The sequence below is a fragment of the Mauremys reevesii genome, linkage group 1, assembly GCF_016161935.1.
Source record: "Mauremys reevesii isolate NIE-2019 linkage group 1, ASM1616193v1, whole genome shotgun sequence".
NCBI classification, from domain to species: Eukaryota; Metazoa; Chordata; order Testudines; family Geoemydidae; genus Mauremys; species Mauremys reevesii.
In genome coordinates this window covers 43256247-43273685 of record NC_052623.1, presented here as the reverse complement: position 1 = coordinate 43273685, position 17439 = coordinate 43256247, and the positions used below count along the sequence as shown (strand labels likewise).

Below are 17439 nucleotides of genomic sequence, written 5' to 3'. Positions count from 1 at the left end.
TCAGTGAAACACCTGATCAGTGGGTGACTATACTCCCTGTATTTTTCAGTGATGTGACTGATGTTTGCGATTTGATCATGTGTGCCTCATCCCTCTCTGAAACCAACCTGTTGTGGTTGTAGTTCTCTCCTATCATTCATTTCATGCAATCCTGGATTTTGTAGAGTAGAACTTGGCTTGCATGCAATATCGGGGAGATAATATGATTGATACTACACTGTTATGTCACCTTTCTTTGGTAGGGCCAAAGGATTCCCTTCATCCAGTCTTCCAACCAATTTCTAGTCATACATACATCACTGCAGATTTAACAGCTCTGCTGGTATGTTATCTACCCCTGGTTCTTTCCCAGCCTTCATTTTCATAATAGCGTACAGCATTTCCTCTTGTAGAATGGATGGCACTGGCTCCATACTCTCCTTTCTGTTGGTCTGTATTGTAAGAGGCATACAGATGGACGCAGTAATCTCCACTAGCATTTGACATCATCTTCATTGAGAACTCTGCCTTCATGCTCATTTGTTATGTTCAATTGTAGGGGAAACTTCTTGCTAATAAGTCTGACCAACGTAAATATACCTTTTATATTGTTACTCTTTGTAACTCATGTTCCATGCATTTTGCGCTTATGTATTTGCTCTTGTCTCATCTAGTCTGCGTTTGGATTTGTCTGCTTAGTTCCTTATGCTCTCTCCTATATTCCTCTGTCTCCAAGCCATTCTCTTTCACTCTGCATCATTTTTTCACCTGCTCAACTGTCTTCTCAGTTAACTATGGTGTAGTCTGACATCAATTTTTTGGAATGTGTGCTGTGGATGCTTTGAGCATGATAGTTTTCATTTTATTCCAAAGTTCATTTGGGTTGTTCTTTCACTTGTGGCATGCCTCAAACCCATTTTGGACAGAAGTCATGCATTTTAGTTGATTTTAGACAAGTTCGGATGTTTTAGAACTGATGAATGTCTTAAATTTCAATGTAATGTTTGAGGCTAATGTTGATGGTCTGACCCTTGGGGAAAGTCTTTGTCCATTACTCATTCTCCAGCATTGCTGTATCATTATATAGTCAGTTTGGTTCTTTGTCGTGCCCTCTAATGACGTCCATGTATATCAACTTTTAGGATGTTGGGTGAAAATAGTTTGTAATGACCAAGTGATTAGAGCAGCACAATTCAATTAGATGTCGTCCTCTCTCATTTTATAAACCACCAAACCATTGTTTCCTACTACTTCTTTGAGACCCTACACTTTCAACTTTCACATTCAGGTCCCCAATTACAAGAGTGATATATTTGCTTCGTCTATGAATAAGTGTCTCTTCCAGCCGTTCATAGAATTCATCAATCTGCACCAGCAGCTGTGATAGGAACTTAAACCTGTACAATCAACATACTGACTGCCTTTGCTTGAAGGTGAATAGTGATGATTCTGTCACTGATTGGGTTGTATCCAAGCACAAACTTTGTCTCCTTGGATAAGTTAAATTCAACCCCATATTCTCTTGTTTTCTCAGATCCTGAGTGTAGTACACTGTGTATCTATCCCTAGTCATGAAATTACCCCTACCATTCCATGAGAGCTCTGAGACTCCACATACATCTATCTTACATTTTTCCAGTGCTTTAGCCAAAGTGGTGACATTGCCTTCATGCATACTCCTCACATTCCATGTTTCATTCCATCTTTCTGATGATTTATTTATGAAAGTTCAAGGCATATATGTCCCAAAGGAAGTAAGTGCTTGACCAGAAAGGTCAGGCTGCATTGATGCTTGCCACCATAATGACAGTAGTCAGTGCCACTTATGCCTGGCCGATGACAGGTGTAAAGTAACATTCAGGTAATTTGGCAAACCTTAGGAAGTCCAATGGCTTCGGATGGATGAGCACTTGGGGTGAGTAGTGAGAGCATCACTGGAGGAAACAACATCAAAAAGTGGAAGTGTTAAACCTATAGAGTTAACCAAAGCAGTCACAAACTGGAGGGAAACCTACTTTCTCCCACAAGAACTATGATGATGGATCAATGTTTTGCCTTTGTTCCATGTATGGAGCTGAGTGGTGAAACCCCCAGGCCAGAAGGCATGATAGTGGGAACCTCCTTCCCAGCATAATCTATTATGTGTACAGATTGTGATTATGATGGTGCTGTATTGAATCCTTTGGGAAGTACAGTGCCTGTTGTTTGCACCAAGTAGAGCCAAGTGGAGCAGAAAACTCTGCACAGAAATACAGCTTTTTGCCAAAATGCTAAATAGGCGTCTATTAATTGAGTTTATAAGGCAAATCTGTGTAGAAATGAAAGGTGGCATATGTAGTATGTTAATGATTTGTAACAAAATGAAGTGATTGTTGGAATCAGATTAAACCCTTGGACATCAGGAACAAGGATTTTTGGCACATTTATAGCAGTAGACTAAAGGTTTTTAAAAGAACCTGACTCTATGCCATAAAAAGGGGTAGCTTAAAGAGTGAATGTGCCACAATTCTTCTTTGAGTGATGGCCCTGTAAATGCTTCGCTTCAGGTGTTGGTGCATCCCTGTGCCTTTGATGGGAGAATTTCAGCAGCAGTGCCAGTCCAGGTCGTACATGCGCAGTCCCTGTCTTGTGGCGCTGTTGGCGTGTACAACTCGACCCCCTCAGTTCCTTCTCGACTGTGCTCTGCCTGAAATAGAGCTCCCAGCAGTGTCACAAAGTTAGCTTGTTCCATGTTAAAATAGTTTACTTAGCAGAGTTTTTTTTAAGCTTAGCAGTTCAGTTACTTGCTCTTTCCCCCGTATTTCTTCCTAGTTTAAAAAAATTGTTTTTCGTAGACTGGCTAAGTTCACCCATGGGGTGAACCCACCATCTTTTCAGTTATGCCTGGTTCACCAGGCTTTAAGCGCTACCTGTCATGTCAAGACGCCATGCTGTTATCAGATGGACACTGTTTGTCCGCTGCTTGGGTGAGTTGCACATCCCTCAGAAATGCACTCACAGCAGCATCCTAAAGGCTCAAGCTTGGAGGGACAAAGATCTGTGCCCCAAGCTCATCTTAATGGAGAAGTCTCTGCCCAGCTTCAGACCCCAGCCAGCAGACTACCTCTGGAAAAATAGCTCCAGGGACTTCACCTTCTTCTCAGAGGAAGGCTCATTCCTCTTAAAAAAAAAAAAAAAATCGAGGAAACAATCAGCGACTTCTCCTCAGAGAGAACTGACCAAAAAGAAGCGATCTCCAGCTCGGTCTCTCTCCTTGATACCGACCACAGCACTGGGATCCTCCAGCACTACCTGCACAGTGACCTTTGCCAGTACTCCTGTGTGGAGTCGAGAGGCAAAAGCAAGCCTACCTGCTCCACTGCACCGTTGACACTGCTGAAGATGGCACCAAGACCTCCAACACAGTCTATGCCTGCTCCATCAGCTTCTTCAGCACTGACTGCATCAACAATGACACCATTGGTACTAGCAACTCTATTGCCAATCCATCAGCACAGTTGACTGCGATACTGAAACTGTCAGTACCAAGATCTTCAGTGGTGAGGCCATGGCACCATGCCACTTCCTTCATCAGAAAGACCTATTTGTACTGGCGATGCCAGACTCAGCATTTTTCAGCACCAACGACTCCGTGGTGCACTCAGTACTGAAACAACCCATCTGTCCAATAGTCCCTCCACTTTCCAGCACAGAGGAAGAGGATAGTTTTTTCCTCACACCACTCCTCACCTGTACAACCGGACCCAACCCCTGGACCTCTGTGATCGAGGTCTCATTATAGGCAAGACATAGAGCCATGGTATGGGCACTTGTGGATGGCCTCACCCATGCCATTCCCCGTACAATGCCTTACTGGGATCCCTGGGCCGCCTATAGAAGGTAGTACAGCAGGCTCCCCAGTCCCTATAGGAAGGGGATTAGATTGCCACCACCACCCTCAATGCCTGCAACATCAGAGTCCCATGAGGAAATTGTCAACGGGAGGAGAGCATAGAGCAAGACACCATGCCACCTACTAATAATTCCTCCTCAGATGAGACCATAATGTCTCCACCGCCTACAGCCACTGACGCCTTTAAGCAATTTAAAAAACTTTTTAAATGTGTGGTTGATGGATTAGAGATCTTTCTTGAGGTGGTCCCAGAGGCCCAACATAAACTGTGGACATCCTACAAGCCTCCTCAACTTCCAAAATAGCACCTCCATTTAATGATGCTCTAATAGAGCCAGCAAAAACAGCTTGGCAGATGCCAGCTACTATACCACCCATCTGCAAGAGGGCTGACAGAATGTATTATGTCCCCTCCAAAGGTATGGACCTCCTTTTTTCCCATCCTGCACCAAATTTATTCATTGTCAATTCCGTCAACCAGCATGATAGACAGAAACAGTACAAGTTGACACCCATCGACAAAGAGTGGAAATGGATAGACCTTTTTGGCCACAAGATCTGTTCTTCATCAACCCTACAATTCCAGTTCGTCAGCTGTGCGGCGTTACTAGCAAAATATGATTACTGCAACTATTCAAAATTCATGGACTTTATTAATATTCCGGAGGACAAAAAGGATCACTTTAGAGCTCTTGTATCCAAAGGCCAGCTTGTGGCCAGAACTACCTTACAGGTATCTTGAATGTGGTCAACACAGCAGGAAGTTCCATGGCTACCACCTTGGTCATGTGTACCATGCATCCAGGCTGCATTTCTTGGGATTTCCCAGGAGATACAGTCCACGGTGGAGGACGTTCCGTTCAACAGACAAAAACTTTTCACCGCCAAGATGGACCAAGTTCTCCACATGACGAAGGACTCAGGAGTGACTCTCTGTCCACTGGGGATTTATACGCCTCCCACAAAGAAGACAAACCAGATATCAGGCTTACTAGCAGCACAAGAGGTATGCCTCATATACCCAACATCAGTGGCAGTCTGAGATGCCGACCACTACCACCATCAACGTCTCAATCTTTCTCCTTGAAGCAACAATTTTGAGGGCTTGGTTGAGGGTCTGAAAGACCTTCCCCACTCTACAGTGCTAATGACACCATCCACCTTTCATTTCAGATACTGTCTGACTCCCTTTTATTTGGCTTGGTCTTCCATCACCACCACCAAGTGGGCCCTAGAAATAGAATAATAGAATATTAGGTTTGGAAGAGACCTCAGGAGGTCATCTAGTCCAATCCCCTGCTCAAATACACATGGGCTAGTCGATTCCCTTTACTTCCATCTTTCCCACCCAACCCCCCTCCGTGTCCCCTTTCAGGGACCCTTCTTACAAGCACCTTGTACGACAAGAAGTAAACCATCTTCTACATTTAGGTGCCGTGGAACAAGTTCCTCCACTACACAAGAGGAATGGTTTCTTCTACCATTACTACTTAACCCAAAAGAAAAATGAAGGATGCTACATGCTACATCCCTCAAACCTCAACAAGTTCATGAGGGTTCAATCATTTAGGATGGTCACACTAACAATTATTATACCAACACTGGAACTCCGCTAACAGGAGGTTCATCAGGTTTATCCTGGGAACTGACCATTATTAATACAAGGTCCTACCTTTCAGCCTTTACACAGCACCACAAGTTTTCTTCAAAATTCTTGCAGTAATAGGAGCACACCTGCGCAAGCAAGGGGTAATAATATTCCCTTACGTGGACGACTGTTTACTAAAAGCTCCCACCCTGGCAGATGCTGTTGACAGTGCTTACAGGGTGATTGCCCTTTTCCAGAATCTGGGGTTATAGAAACACACAAAAATTGACTTTAAAACCCGTTCACCAGCTAGACTTTATCAGGGCCCATCTCGACTCCCTGGAAGCCAAAGCGTCATTACCAACCAACAGGTTTATTACTATGACCAACCTCATCTCTTCAGTAATGAACAGTCCACACATATCAGCACGCACCTGCCTTCAACTCTTAGGCCACATGTCTGCAACCACATTTGTGGTAGGACATGTGCGTCTCCACATGCGCTGTCTTCAAGGCTGGCTCAGAACCATCTACATGCTACACAAACATGGCCTAAACAGACATCTTATGATGCCAACCAAAGTCAAAGATTCTTTACGCTGGTGGACGCAACCCAACAACGTGTGCACGGGGACTCCTTTCACTCATAGACTTTAAGGTTAGAAGGGACCATCATGATCATCTAATCTGACCTGTGCAACGCAGGCCGCAGAATCTCACCCGCCTACTCCCACAACAAGCCCCTAACCTATGTCTGAGCCATTGAAGTCCTCAAATCATGGTTTAAAGACTTCAAGGTGCAGAGAATCCTCCAGCAAGTGACCCATGCCCCAGGCTGCAGAGGAAGGCGAAACCCCTCCCCCTCAGGCCTCTGCCAATCTGCCCTGGAGGAAAATTCCTTCCCGCCCCCAAATATGGCGATCAGCTAAACCCTGAGCATGTGGGCAAGACTCACCAGCCAGACACCCAGGAAAGAATTCTCTGTAGTAACTCAGATCCCACACCATCTAATATCCCATCACAGGCCATTGGGCATATTTACTACTAATAGTCAAAGATCAATTAGTTGCCAAAACTAGGCTATCCCATCATACCATCTCCTCCATAAACTTATCAACTTATTAGTCTTGAAGCTGGATAAGTCTTTTGCCCCCACTGCTCCCGTTGGAAGGCTGTTCCAGAACTGCACTCCTCTGATGGTTAGAAATCTTTGTCTAATTTCAAGTCTAAACTTCCTGGTGGCCAGTTTATATCCATTTGTTCTTGTGTCCACATTGGTACTGAGCTTAAATAATTCCTCTCTTTCCCTGGTATTTCTCTCTCCCTGGTATTTATCCCTCTGATACATTTATAGAGAGCAGTTATATCTCCCCTCAGCCTTCTTTTGGTTATGCTAAACAAGCCAAGTTCTTTCAAACTCCTTTCATAAGACAGGTTTTCCATTTCTCGGATCATCCTAGTAGCCCTTCTCTGTACCTGTTCCAGTTTGAATTCATCCTTCTTAAACATGGGAGACCAGAACTGCACACAGTATTCCAGATGAGGTCTCACCAGTGCTTTATATAACGGTACTAACACCTCCTTATCTGTACTGGAAATACCTTGCCTAATGCATCCCAAGACCACATTAGCTTTTTTCACAGACATATCACATTGGCGGCACACAGTCATCCTGTGATCAACCAATACTCCGAGGTCCTTCTCCTCTGTTATTTCTAACTGATTCCCCAGCTTATAACAGAAAAAAATCTTAATCCCTAAATGCATGACCTTGCACTTTTCACTATTAAATTTCATCCTATTACTATTACTCCAGTTTACAAGGTCATCCAGATCTTCCTGTTTGATATCCCAGTCCTTCTCTGTATTGGCAATACCTCCCAGCTTTGTGTCATCCACAAACTTTATTAGCACACTCCCACTTTTTGTGCCAAGGTCAGTAATAAAAAGATTGGTCCCAAAACTGATCCCTGAGGAACTCCACTCCCTCCACTTCACTCCCTCCAGCCTGACAGTTCACCTTTCAGTATGACCCGTTGTAGTCTTCCCTTTAACCAGTTCCTTATCCACCTTTCAATTTTCATATTGATCCCCCATCTTTTCCAATTTAACTAATAATTCCCCATGTGAAACTGTATCAAATGCCTTACTGAAATCAAGGTAAATTAGATCCACTGTTTCCTTTATCTAAAAAAATCTGTTACCATCTGAAAGAAGGAGATCAGGTTGGTTTGGCATGATCTACCTTTTGTAAAACCATGGTATATTTTGTCTCAATTACCATTGACCTCAATGTCCTTAACTACTTTCTCCTTGTGATCCATCCTCTATGATACTCACTCCTTGATAGGCTGGGGAACTCATCTGCAACACCATACAATTCAGGACAGGTAGTGTCCCTCCAAAATAATAGTTACACATAAATCTATTAGACCTCCGCGCAGTTCGCAATGTGTGCCTCCACTTCCTGCCATTGATAAAAAACAAGACTATATGAGTAAAGACTGACACGATTGCTTGCATGTTTTATATAAATCGACAGGGAGGAGCCCGATCCCATTCCCTATGCATCGAAGGCATGTAACTGTGGAATTGGTGTATCTGACACAATATCAATTTCTCAGCCTCCTACCTGCCAGGCTGTCAGAACATTAGAGTGGATACATTAAGCAGGGAATCCCCACCACTGAGCCCTCCCACCCCCAAACTCCTGCTGCTGCAGGCCGGAGGGGGGCCCCGAGACTGCCCCAGCAGCAGCCAGTGCAACGGCCATGGGGCTGCCCGTGCTGCTCAGGTGGCTCCTGGGCAAGCCACATGGGTTGCTGCAGAAGTCACAAAGGTCATGGAGGGTCACAGAATCCATGACTTCTGGGAGCCTTAGTCATTGCTAATAACTGGATTGCCAGGAAGAGTTGGATTACTCTGTGTTATTGCCAGTTAGTTGATTGTTACTGAAGTAAATACACTAAACACTATATAGAGCTCCTTTAAAGTCTTTAATTTATATTTTCAGGTAACACAACAAGATGTAAGGAAAGAAAATCCTCTACAGTTTAAGTTCAGGGCTAAGTTTTTTCCTGAGGATGTATCGGAGGAGTTAATTCAGGAAATAACTCAGAGACTGTTCTTCCTGCAAGTCAAAGAAGCCATTTTAAATGATGAAATCTATTGTCCACCTGAAACTGCAGTTCTACTGGCTTCCTATGCTGTCCAAGCCAAGTATGGAGATTACAATAAGGAGATTCATAAACTAGGCTACTTGGCCAATGACAGACTTCTCCCCCAGCGGTAAGTGGGAAACTGCAGCTGCTATATGGATGCTGCAGAATTGTAAACTTGCTAATAAAAATGTTCTTAGCTTTTAAAATCAGAGTATCAGTTTCTTCAATATTATAATTGATCTCCTCTTTAATGTTAAGCCATATGGTGGTGGCGGTTCTCTGAAGTGAGTGTTTGTTTCATTGGTAAAATTTTGGAGTAAAGGAGGAGATCATTTGGGCTTTGAGTAGTGAAGAGTAGGCATCAGAACTGTACAGTCCTTGTGAGAACTGAATTTTTTGTAACTCTTTAGCTCTGTCTTAAGGTAATTGCACATATTTAGTCAAGCAACTTTCCTCTCTGTTCCAGTGAGTTAATATTAAAGTGGTATATAATGCACATTCCTACCTTTTCTCTGGAATCAATGCCTTCTGTGAATAAGTATTGGAACCATCCAGTTCGCAAATCAGTGTGGATTCCTTAATAGAGCTGGGCAAAATATTTTGAATAGTTTATTTGCCAAAATAAGAAGTTTTGGTAGACCTGAAACTACTAGTGAATTTGATATGAATGTGCCAAAAAATGTTGAAGGGGGACTAGACACCATTCAGAAAATGATGGTGATGCCCACCTTATAACTTTTAGCCCAATTGTTAGGGCGCACTCACCTGGGATGTAGGAGAGCGGTATTCAACTCCCTCCTCTGCCTCATGTGGAGAAGGGATGTGAACTTGGGTCTCCTACATTGTAGGAGAGTGCTCTAGCCACTGAGCTATGGAATTTGCTAGCGTTGATCTCTCTGCCTCTCTTGTTGAAGCTGCCTCACTTTCTAAAAATTGAGTAGTTCTTGAAGCAGCAATGTGAACTTGTCTCCCCCATCTTAGGTGAGTGCCTTAACCATCAGCCTACAGATATTCTGACCCTTTCCCTAGCCAGTAACTATGTATTATTGTTCATATACTTCAGGGGGAATTCTACACATGCACAGAATTTGTGTCTCGCAGATTTTTTTGCTTCCCCTCAGAAAAATGATTTTCTGACAGGGAAGCAAAGGGAAGCAAGAGCAGTCAGGCAACCCTCCCCAGAAGTATGTTTTGGGTACCCAGGGCAGCTAGCAGAGAGGCAAATCACTGTGGGGCACAGGGTGGGACTGGGGAAGACCCAGCTGGTGGCTCTTACCTTTGCGCTGGGCTCAGCTGCTAGTCCTGGCTGGGCTGGGGAGGATGGGACTTCCTCTTTCCCTGCATGGCATCTGGGGCTGGTCAGACCTTCCCCCAGCTACAGGATGCTCTACAAACTTCCCTTGCTTCCACCCCCGACTTTCTGCATCCATCACTCCTCAGCTGCAGGGGGAGGGATCCCTGTACAGGGAGCTGCTCCCCCATCTGCCTGACCCCCCCTTATACCCAGACTGTCCTACCGAGCCTCATTCCCCTGCATTCAGAACTCCCTCCTGATAAGCTCTGCTCCCCCTGCACCTGGACCACCCTGACGAGCCACCTGGATCTCTTCCCCACTCCCCCAGTATCTGTAGTCCACCCCTCCCTGAGCCCCAACCACCTTCACCTGGACTCCTATGCAGAGTTTCATTACTGTTGCACCCAGAACCTCCCAACAAGCTCCTGTGCATCCGGACCTCTCCCACACCTGGATCCCCCACTGAGCCGCCTGTGCCCAGATTGCCTCACATAGAACCCTCTCAACCCACACCTGGATACCCCCACACTAAGCCCCTCCACACTTGGATCTGGCCTTGCTGAGCCTGCCTGCCCACACCTGGTGCACCTGTCACAGAGGGGCAGGGCCCTAGGGTGTTTCTGGGGCAGGCCTGGTCCTTGCGCTGTGTCAGGGTTGGGTGCAGCCTCACAACTGAGTTCATGTCCTGAGGGAGAGCTGCACAGTGATCTCCTACCTCTGTGTGGCCTGTGCTCCCCAATGCCATGGTGGAGCTTCCACATTTGACAAATAAAGTTTGCAGAATATTAAAATATTGTGTGCAATTTTTTTTGGCGCAGAATGACCTCAGAAGTAATTCATAGTGGCAACTCGTAGTTATTCAGAATGACAATGTTTCATTCTCCTCAAAACAGATGTTTTTGATTCATCAAAATGTTCCACATTTTTTTTGATTGAGCTGAACAAAATACTTGTTCTCATTTTTCAGAACTACCAGTGAACTGAAAAAATCAATTATTTGCCTGACTCTCTTCCTTATTTCACATTTATTTTACGTCTTGAAATTTTTGATTTATTCTGGTGGTACTTCCCCTTTTTTGTAAATTACATCGTTACTTAACACTTTTATAGAAACATGTTTTCCAATGAAATCTAAAAGCTTTCTCATAAAAACACAAGGCTAGACAAAGTTTAACAATCTAAAAAAAGAGATGTTCTTCTCCTGGCATCCTACCTAAAAATTTAGGGCCTGTTAAGATTGAAATTATAATATGGTTTCTGAGCATGACTATAGCATTGTGTTTTCCTGTACATACTAGCAATCAAAAAGTATTAGAGCATGAATGCCCATAACTATAATATACAGTTATGCTAATGCTGTGTGTGTGTAGCACAGGCAGATTCTTACTACTTTTACCTAAAACAATGCAGTAAACAAGTGTGTACTTGGAGATAATGTTCCTGTTCATGCCACCAAATTGGAGGACAGGAGAGTGCTACAAGCTGTAAGGTGAATAAAAATCTGAGTTCAGTTGGCTAATCAAGAAACAAGCCAGGGTTTATTTTCAGTTACATGTTTGTGTGACATTATCACGGGTACGTATATTTCTCAATATCCCTTTACTCTGCCCGCTTTGTTCTCTTGACCGGCCAGTTTCAAATGATATTTACGTGAGTTCTACTATTAAAGTTTGTGGAAACTTTAAATTGTGTTAGAGCAAGCAACAGAAGTATGGTATGAGAGGGCAATGCCAAATGGGCCTGTGAAACGAAACCAAACGTGTCTAATTTTAGGCTTTCTACTCTTAATAAATAGTAGTTTCAACCTAGAAAATATGGAGCTACTAGGACCACTCACTTACAAGATTTCAGTGATTACCCAGGATATTTTTGCCCAGATTGGCACAGTCAAGGAATTTCATGCTGCTTCTCTGTATGTACTATAATGGGTTTCTCCAGATTTTGTGTTAAGTTCAAGGCCAGACTTAAAGACAATGACAAGGAACTGCTCGTCTCCCTGTACTTTTTAGACTTTTAAGCTATATAAACCATTTATGGTTTCAGATCATTTTAAAGGGCAAAAAAAAAAAACCCCACTGCCTATGTGTGCCCCACTTAGATTTTGAAAGGGTAGGGATAAGAAGGTTGTTGGAGAGCTGGAGGTTGTATGTTGAGAGACAGTAAGTAAAAATATCAGACTGCTGCCATCTTAAATAGATTTGAAAAGTGTACACTTAAATAGGTGTGTGCACAATGCATCCAGTTCATCTCTTGACCTAATAACATATATTGTACATGCTCAGAATTCAGTTTTCAAATGCTCCTAACTATTTTCCAAATCATTTTTTTCTTCCAAAGAAGTAAAAGGATCTTTTTTAAGTAGCTAAAGATACTTTCAGTTTCCCATAATTCAAAATCAGCTGGCTGGATTTTGCTTTAATTTTTACAAACAAATTTATTTTGGGGAAGAGATCACTGTGATGGAAACCTTGTGACCTAAACATGAAATTCTAGTGTTTATGTCAGCATGTGAAAACCAGAAACTTAACAAAGTGTCTTGCAAGCATAATAAGAATGGCCACGACTGGTGCTCACTATAGTAAAGATCTCTTACTTAAATTGAAAGCTGTTTGGGGCAGAGATCATCTGTTTTGTGTGTGTGCGTGCACCTGCGTGCATGTGTGTGTGTGGTGCCTTGCACAATAGAGGCCTGGTGTGTATGTATTTCAGTAGTCCCTGGAGTCCCAGCACATACTTATCTGATGGTTTTAAATATTCTAATATTGAAAACCTTTCTCAAAAAGAAAAGCAAGTGTAAGTATGTTAAAATTTATTTTGTACAAGATTAAAGCTTGGACAAGCTTACTACTCAGACTTTAAAGTATGGTACTTTAAAAAACAAAAACAAAAAAAACCTGTGATAATTGGATTGTTTGGTATCAGTTTTGTCTGTAGGTGAGCTCCAGCTGAAATATGCTTAATTTAAAATTCAGACATCCTGTTTGTCTTAAGTTCAGATGTACTTTTTAACAGCCAGCACTGGAAACTCTGCCCTGGGTATTGTGGTCAAGTTCTGTTTTATTCTAACTTCTATATCGTCACCAGCAAGGATCTGTACTTGAATTGTATTGTATGAATTAAATTATTGGTGTATGAGGCAAAACAGAATCCAGTTCACTCACCCATTGTTGAATGGTGATAGAAAGAGGGGGAAAAGGTAGCAAATGTTACTTTTGTCAACAACAAGGAAGAGCTGGAACTCAATTGAGCTGATCTCTTAAGTAAGATCACTCCTGCACTCCCTCATCTGACCAGTCACCCTTTAAAACAGTTTCTACGGGAATGTTAAAGTTAGCTATGTGGACTAAAAGTGAGATGAAAACTTTCCATAGTTTAACTTTAAGAAGACATACAAACAATTTTTAATCTTAGAAACTAACTAATATAAACAAACAGTTCCTTATATTGTGCACTTGGTTTCTTGTGCTGCTATACCAGGTCATGCTGCTGTACTATTCTGATACGTTCTAACAGGTAGAAACACATGTCCGTGGCTGTAGCTAACATGAGCAAACCTTACGTTTAAAAACTGCTTGTGACATTTAGTTTAAATCCCCCCACATTCTCTTCCCGCTAACAGCAGAACTGGTGGTTTAGTTCTAGGAATAAACTGAAAAGTTTGGGTGTATTTGTGGGTGTATAGAAGTTCTTTAATTCATGTTACAAGAGTTGGAACGTTTTCAGTGATTCTGTATTTTGTCTAGTTTGTTTTCAAACTAGACAAAATCTGTTATCCTACAGATTTAAATTGCTGAAGCTATGAATTAAAATTATGTATGAATGTGTTTGGGTAGTTATTGGCTTGTGTCACAGTGAAAGTTTAAGAACTATTGTTAAAACTGAAACTGCAGTGGTTTTTTCCCCTCAAATGATTTATTTCACGCATTTAGACCTCTTGGAGTACTTTGAAAATCAAATTTTATAAAGTGTTTATTAATGAAAATGCCAGTTAAATATTTTACTCTGAATCTGTTCAATTTTTTTATTTGGCATAAATATTATTATGTATTTGTTATAAGCTCTATACCTGAACTTATTTGCGTATTTTATGGCTCATATAATTTGTCAGTTTCATTTCATAGCAGCCTCTTTTATTGACAGTGTTCTAGAACAGCACAAACTGACAAAAGAACAGTGGGAAGAAAGAATACAGAACTGGCATGAAGAACACAGAGGGATGTTAAGGTAATTATGCAGAAATTGTCCCTTGTAGCTTAAGTTTTGTGGGGGGGGCGTTATTTCAAATTATTTTGGTTTTGTTTAACACTCCCTCCTTTTTTGTTTTTCCCCCTATCCAGGTCAGACAGGAAGGATGGCCTAGTGGATAGGGCACTAGACTTGGGTGTGTGATGTTGGGCAAGTTAGTTATCTACCCTGTGCCTCCATTGCCCATCTGTAAAATGGATGTAATACTTCCCTAGCTCACAGTGGTGTTTGAGGATAAAATTTAATGATTGTGAGAAACTTGATACTATGGTGATGGCAGCTGTATAAGTACCCGGATAGAATTCCAGGTGAATTCCTCCAGAGGAATTAAACAAAATTATTAACTTGAAGTGTCAAATTTAGGCATTCTTTAGTTTCTCCACTCATGTACATCATTTCATTTGTCTTAGTTCCGCTATTTTCTCTCGTCAGGGAAGATTCTATGATGGAATACCTCAAGATTGCACAAGATCTGGAAATGTATGGAGTCAACTACTTTGAAATAAAGAATAAAAAGGGTACTGAATTGTGGCTAGGTGTTGATGCTTTGGGTCTGAATATTTATGAGCACGATGACAAGTAAGTTGTTTTTATTATGTGTATTATAATAATAGTGTCCCAACAGAGATTAGGACCCCGTTGTCCTAGGCAGTGTACATACATGTAATAAGAGACAATTTTGTCCCAAATATGTTGCAGACTAAATAACACGAGAAAGAAAGTTGGAAGAAAAGTTCGCTTGTGGTGGTTTTTGAATTCTTCTCAAATTAAAGGGGAATTTACTCCCATTTTGTGGGTTTCAATTTGGACTTCCACATTTTGAAGATGAGTGGCTTACAAAGTTTTCTTTGTATGGATGCTCTGTTTCCCACTCTTGGCTTCAGTGAGAGTAAGAACAATGACAATATCGTATTAGTATGGCAGAAGTGGAAGTACTCTTTTAAAATAGGAAGCATCTTATTTGTAATAGCTGCAATTAGAAGCACAGCTTATAGAACAAAGCTGCGCTGGTACAGAGTGTAATTTTTTTTATTCTTCAAAGAAAACTGTTAATAGAGTGAAACTTCTTGTTCTGTTTAGGAGGTCGGAAAAGCTTCCTGTCCACCCATTCCTCCTTTGTTCTCTTCCCCATCACTTCAGATATAGAAAGAATATATAATAAAGTAACTCTTAAGAATCACGATACTAGCAAACAAAGTCGTCATGAATTTTCTAACTTAAACATTGTGAGCTCAGCATCAGATAGCCAATACCATCTACATTCAAAATACATGCCTTCAAACTAATAAATGTAGTCCCTGAGAGTATCCCTGGCAAACCTGTATTGCCATTAGATGGCATTGTAGCTTCTAAGAGTTGGAGGAAATATTCATTTAGGGTGTTGAAATAGAAAGAAATACCTCTTTCTGATGTTCTGAAATACATCATTTGCTAACTGCTGCTAGTGTTTGTAATTGTGATACTGTAATATAAATGGAAAAGACTTCTAGTCCAATTGATAAAAATATTCATCATTGATGTAATGTAATGCACAACATGTTCCAACTATTTTTGGTAACAATTGTATCCGAAAGTTTAACTGAAAACAATGCAGGGGATGAAGTTTAAATTGAGTTATGGGAATCAGTGTAGCAACTCAAATTGCACAACTAACTTTAATCAAAATGCAAAATTACTTAAGGAAGGTGATTTAACTTCTGTCTTTGTTATAGTGATAGACTTTTGAGTGTTTTATTTTGTGAAAACAGTCACTCATATTATAAAAAGTGTACTTCTAATTGTTTATAAAGGGTGAATAAATTATTGATTTTTGTACCAGGCTTATAACACGAATAGTATGTGTTAAAGATTGAAGGATATGAGCACGTGAGTAGAAGGTGCTATAGTTAGTTATAAGGCAACTTTTGATTCCCTACACTGTATAACTATCTGTAACAATTAAACATTAATTAAAACATCTGTTAACTATTTATCATTCCTTCATTAACTGGTTGGTAATGTAACCATAACATATAAAGGGTGACTGAAAAAACAATACAAAGTTAATAAAGATGGATTTAAATATTTGGTGGAAATACGTATATTTGTGCCTTTGATTAAAAAATAGTTTTTTTGGTTTTGTTTTGTTTTTCGAAGGTTGACACCCAAGATTGGTTTCCCTTGGAGTGAAATCAGAAATATCTCATTTAACGACAAAAAGTTTGTCATAAAGCCAATTGACAAAAAGGCCCCTGTAAGTAAAGTCTGTGGGATATTTTTCTTTATGTATGAGGATTTTAAATACGATCTAACTTGCTCTGACACTTTTGCATAACCGATAGCCCTTTTCTGCTGTGTAAAATGGCACCAAGGGCCTCTCTTAATTACTTAGACATCTCAGTTGTGGAATAACTGGTAATCAAAAAGAAATGTTCATTTTAAAGTATAGAGAGAATATGCAATTTTTATCTTGTTCTTGTATTATCCACATTTTGGATGATTTTTGGATATTTTTCCACTAATACATTTACTAGTGCAGGTTGGACAGCTGCTGTACAATAAAGTTACATATCTGCTTTTTCCAAGTTTTCTTACAACTTTTTGCTGCTGTCCACCACTGCAGCATCTTCATTCTGAAGTATAGGTTGGGGCACAAAATGAAACTTCATGAATTAGCCAAAATATTAAAGTAAACAATAAATATTCTCCCACCATTTTCATAAAATTGATAGTTCTTTTAGTTGGTAGTCCTGTAGATCAGTGGTTCCCAAACTTCTTACTAAGATGACCCATGCACTGGTGTGTGTGTGTGTGTGTGTGTGTTTTCACCCAGGGTCCAAATTTGAGGGTTGAGGTTCCAAAATCATAGGCCAGCATTCTTCTCCTTGTCCCTATGAAGGGGCACCACAACCCTAATCCCAGCCCAGTGCAGAGGGGAGGCCCATGGGGTTTGAGTCAGAAAGCAGGCTCAACCCACACTCACTTCACAGTGGAGGGGTGGCTGGGCCAAATTGAGTGGCGCTGTGACCCTGTAGACCAGGTTGCAATGGCCGGAGCGGGGAGCTGAGCCCAGCCATGTAGGACAGGAGCTTCCATTGTGAGCTCAGCATCACATTGTGAGTGTGGAGTAGGATCACTTCCCCCTCATCCCCTGGGTCTCCTTTCCATGCCAGGCCCATGACTCATTTTACAATCCTTCCTTCAACTCACTTGTGGGGATCGGGAGACATCATTTGGGGAACACTGCTGTAGATTTCTGCCATTGCACAGGCCAGAGATAAAATGTCAAGACTGCGGTAAA

The 17439-nt window shown here is 41.5% G+C and overlaps 1 protein-coding gene across 3 annotated transcripts in view; it reads left to right on the top strand.

Annotated features, from left to right (window-relative positions):
- The window catches only part of RDX (radixin), a 125957-nt gene that overhangs the window by 93995 nt on the left and 14523 nt on the right, over positions 1-17439 (top strand). For 2 of the 3 annotated variants that reach the window (XM_039513190.1, XM_039513182.1), the window contains exons 5-8: positions 8473-8747; positions 14055-14138; positions 14592-14738; positions 16296-16392. In XM_039513190.1, the coding sequence (XP_039369124.1) occupies positions 8473-8747; positions 14055-14138; positions 14592-14738; positions 16296-16392 (603 nt within the window). Of the gene's footprint in view, positions 1-8472; positions 8748-14054; positions 14139-14591; positions 14739-16295; positions 16393-17301; positions 17435-17439 lie in introns of those variants that run through there. The other variant, XM_039513198.1, reaches the window with a different exon arrangement.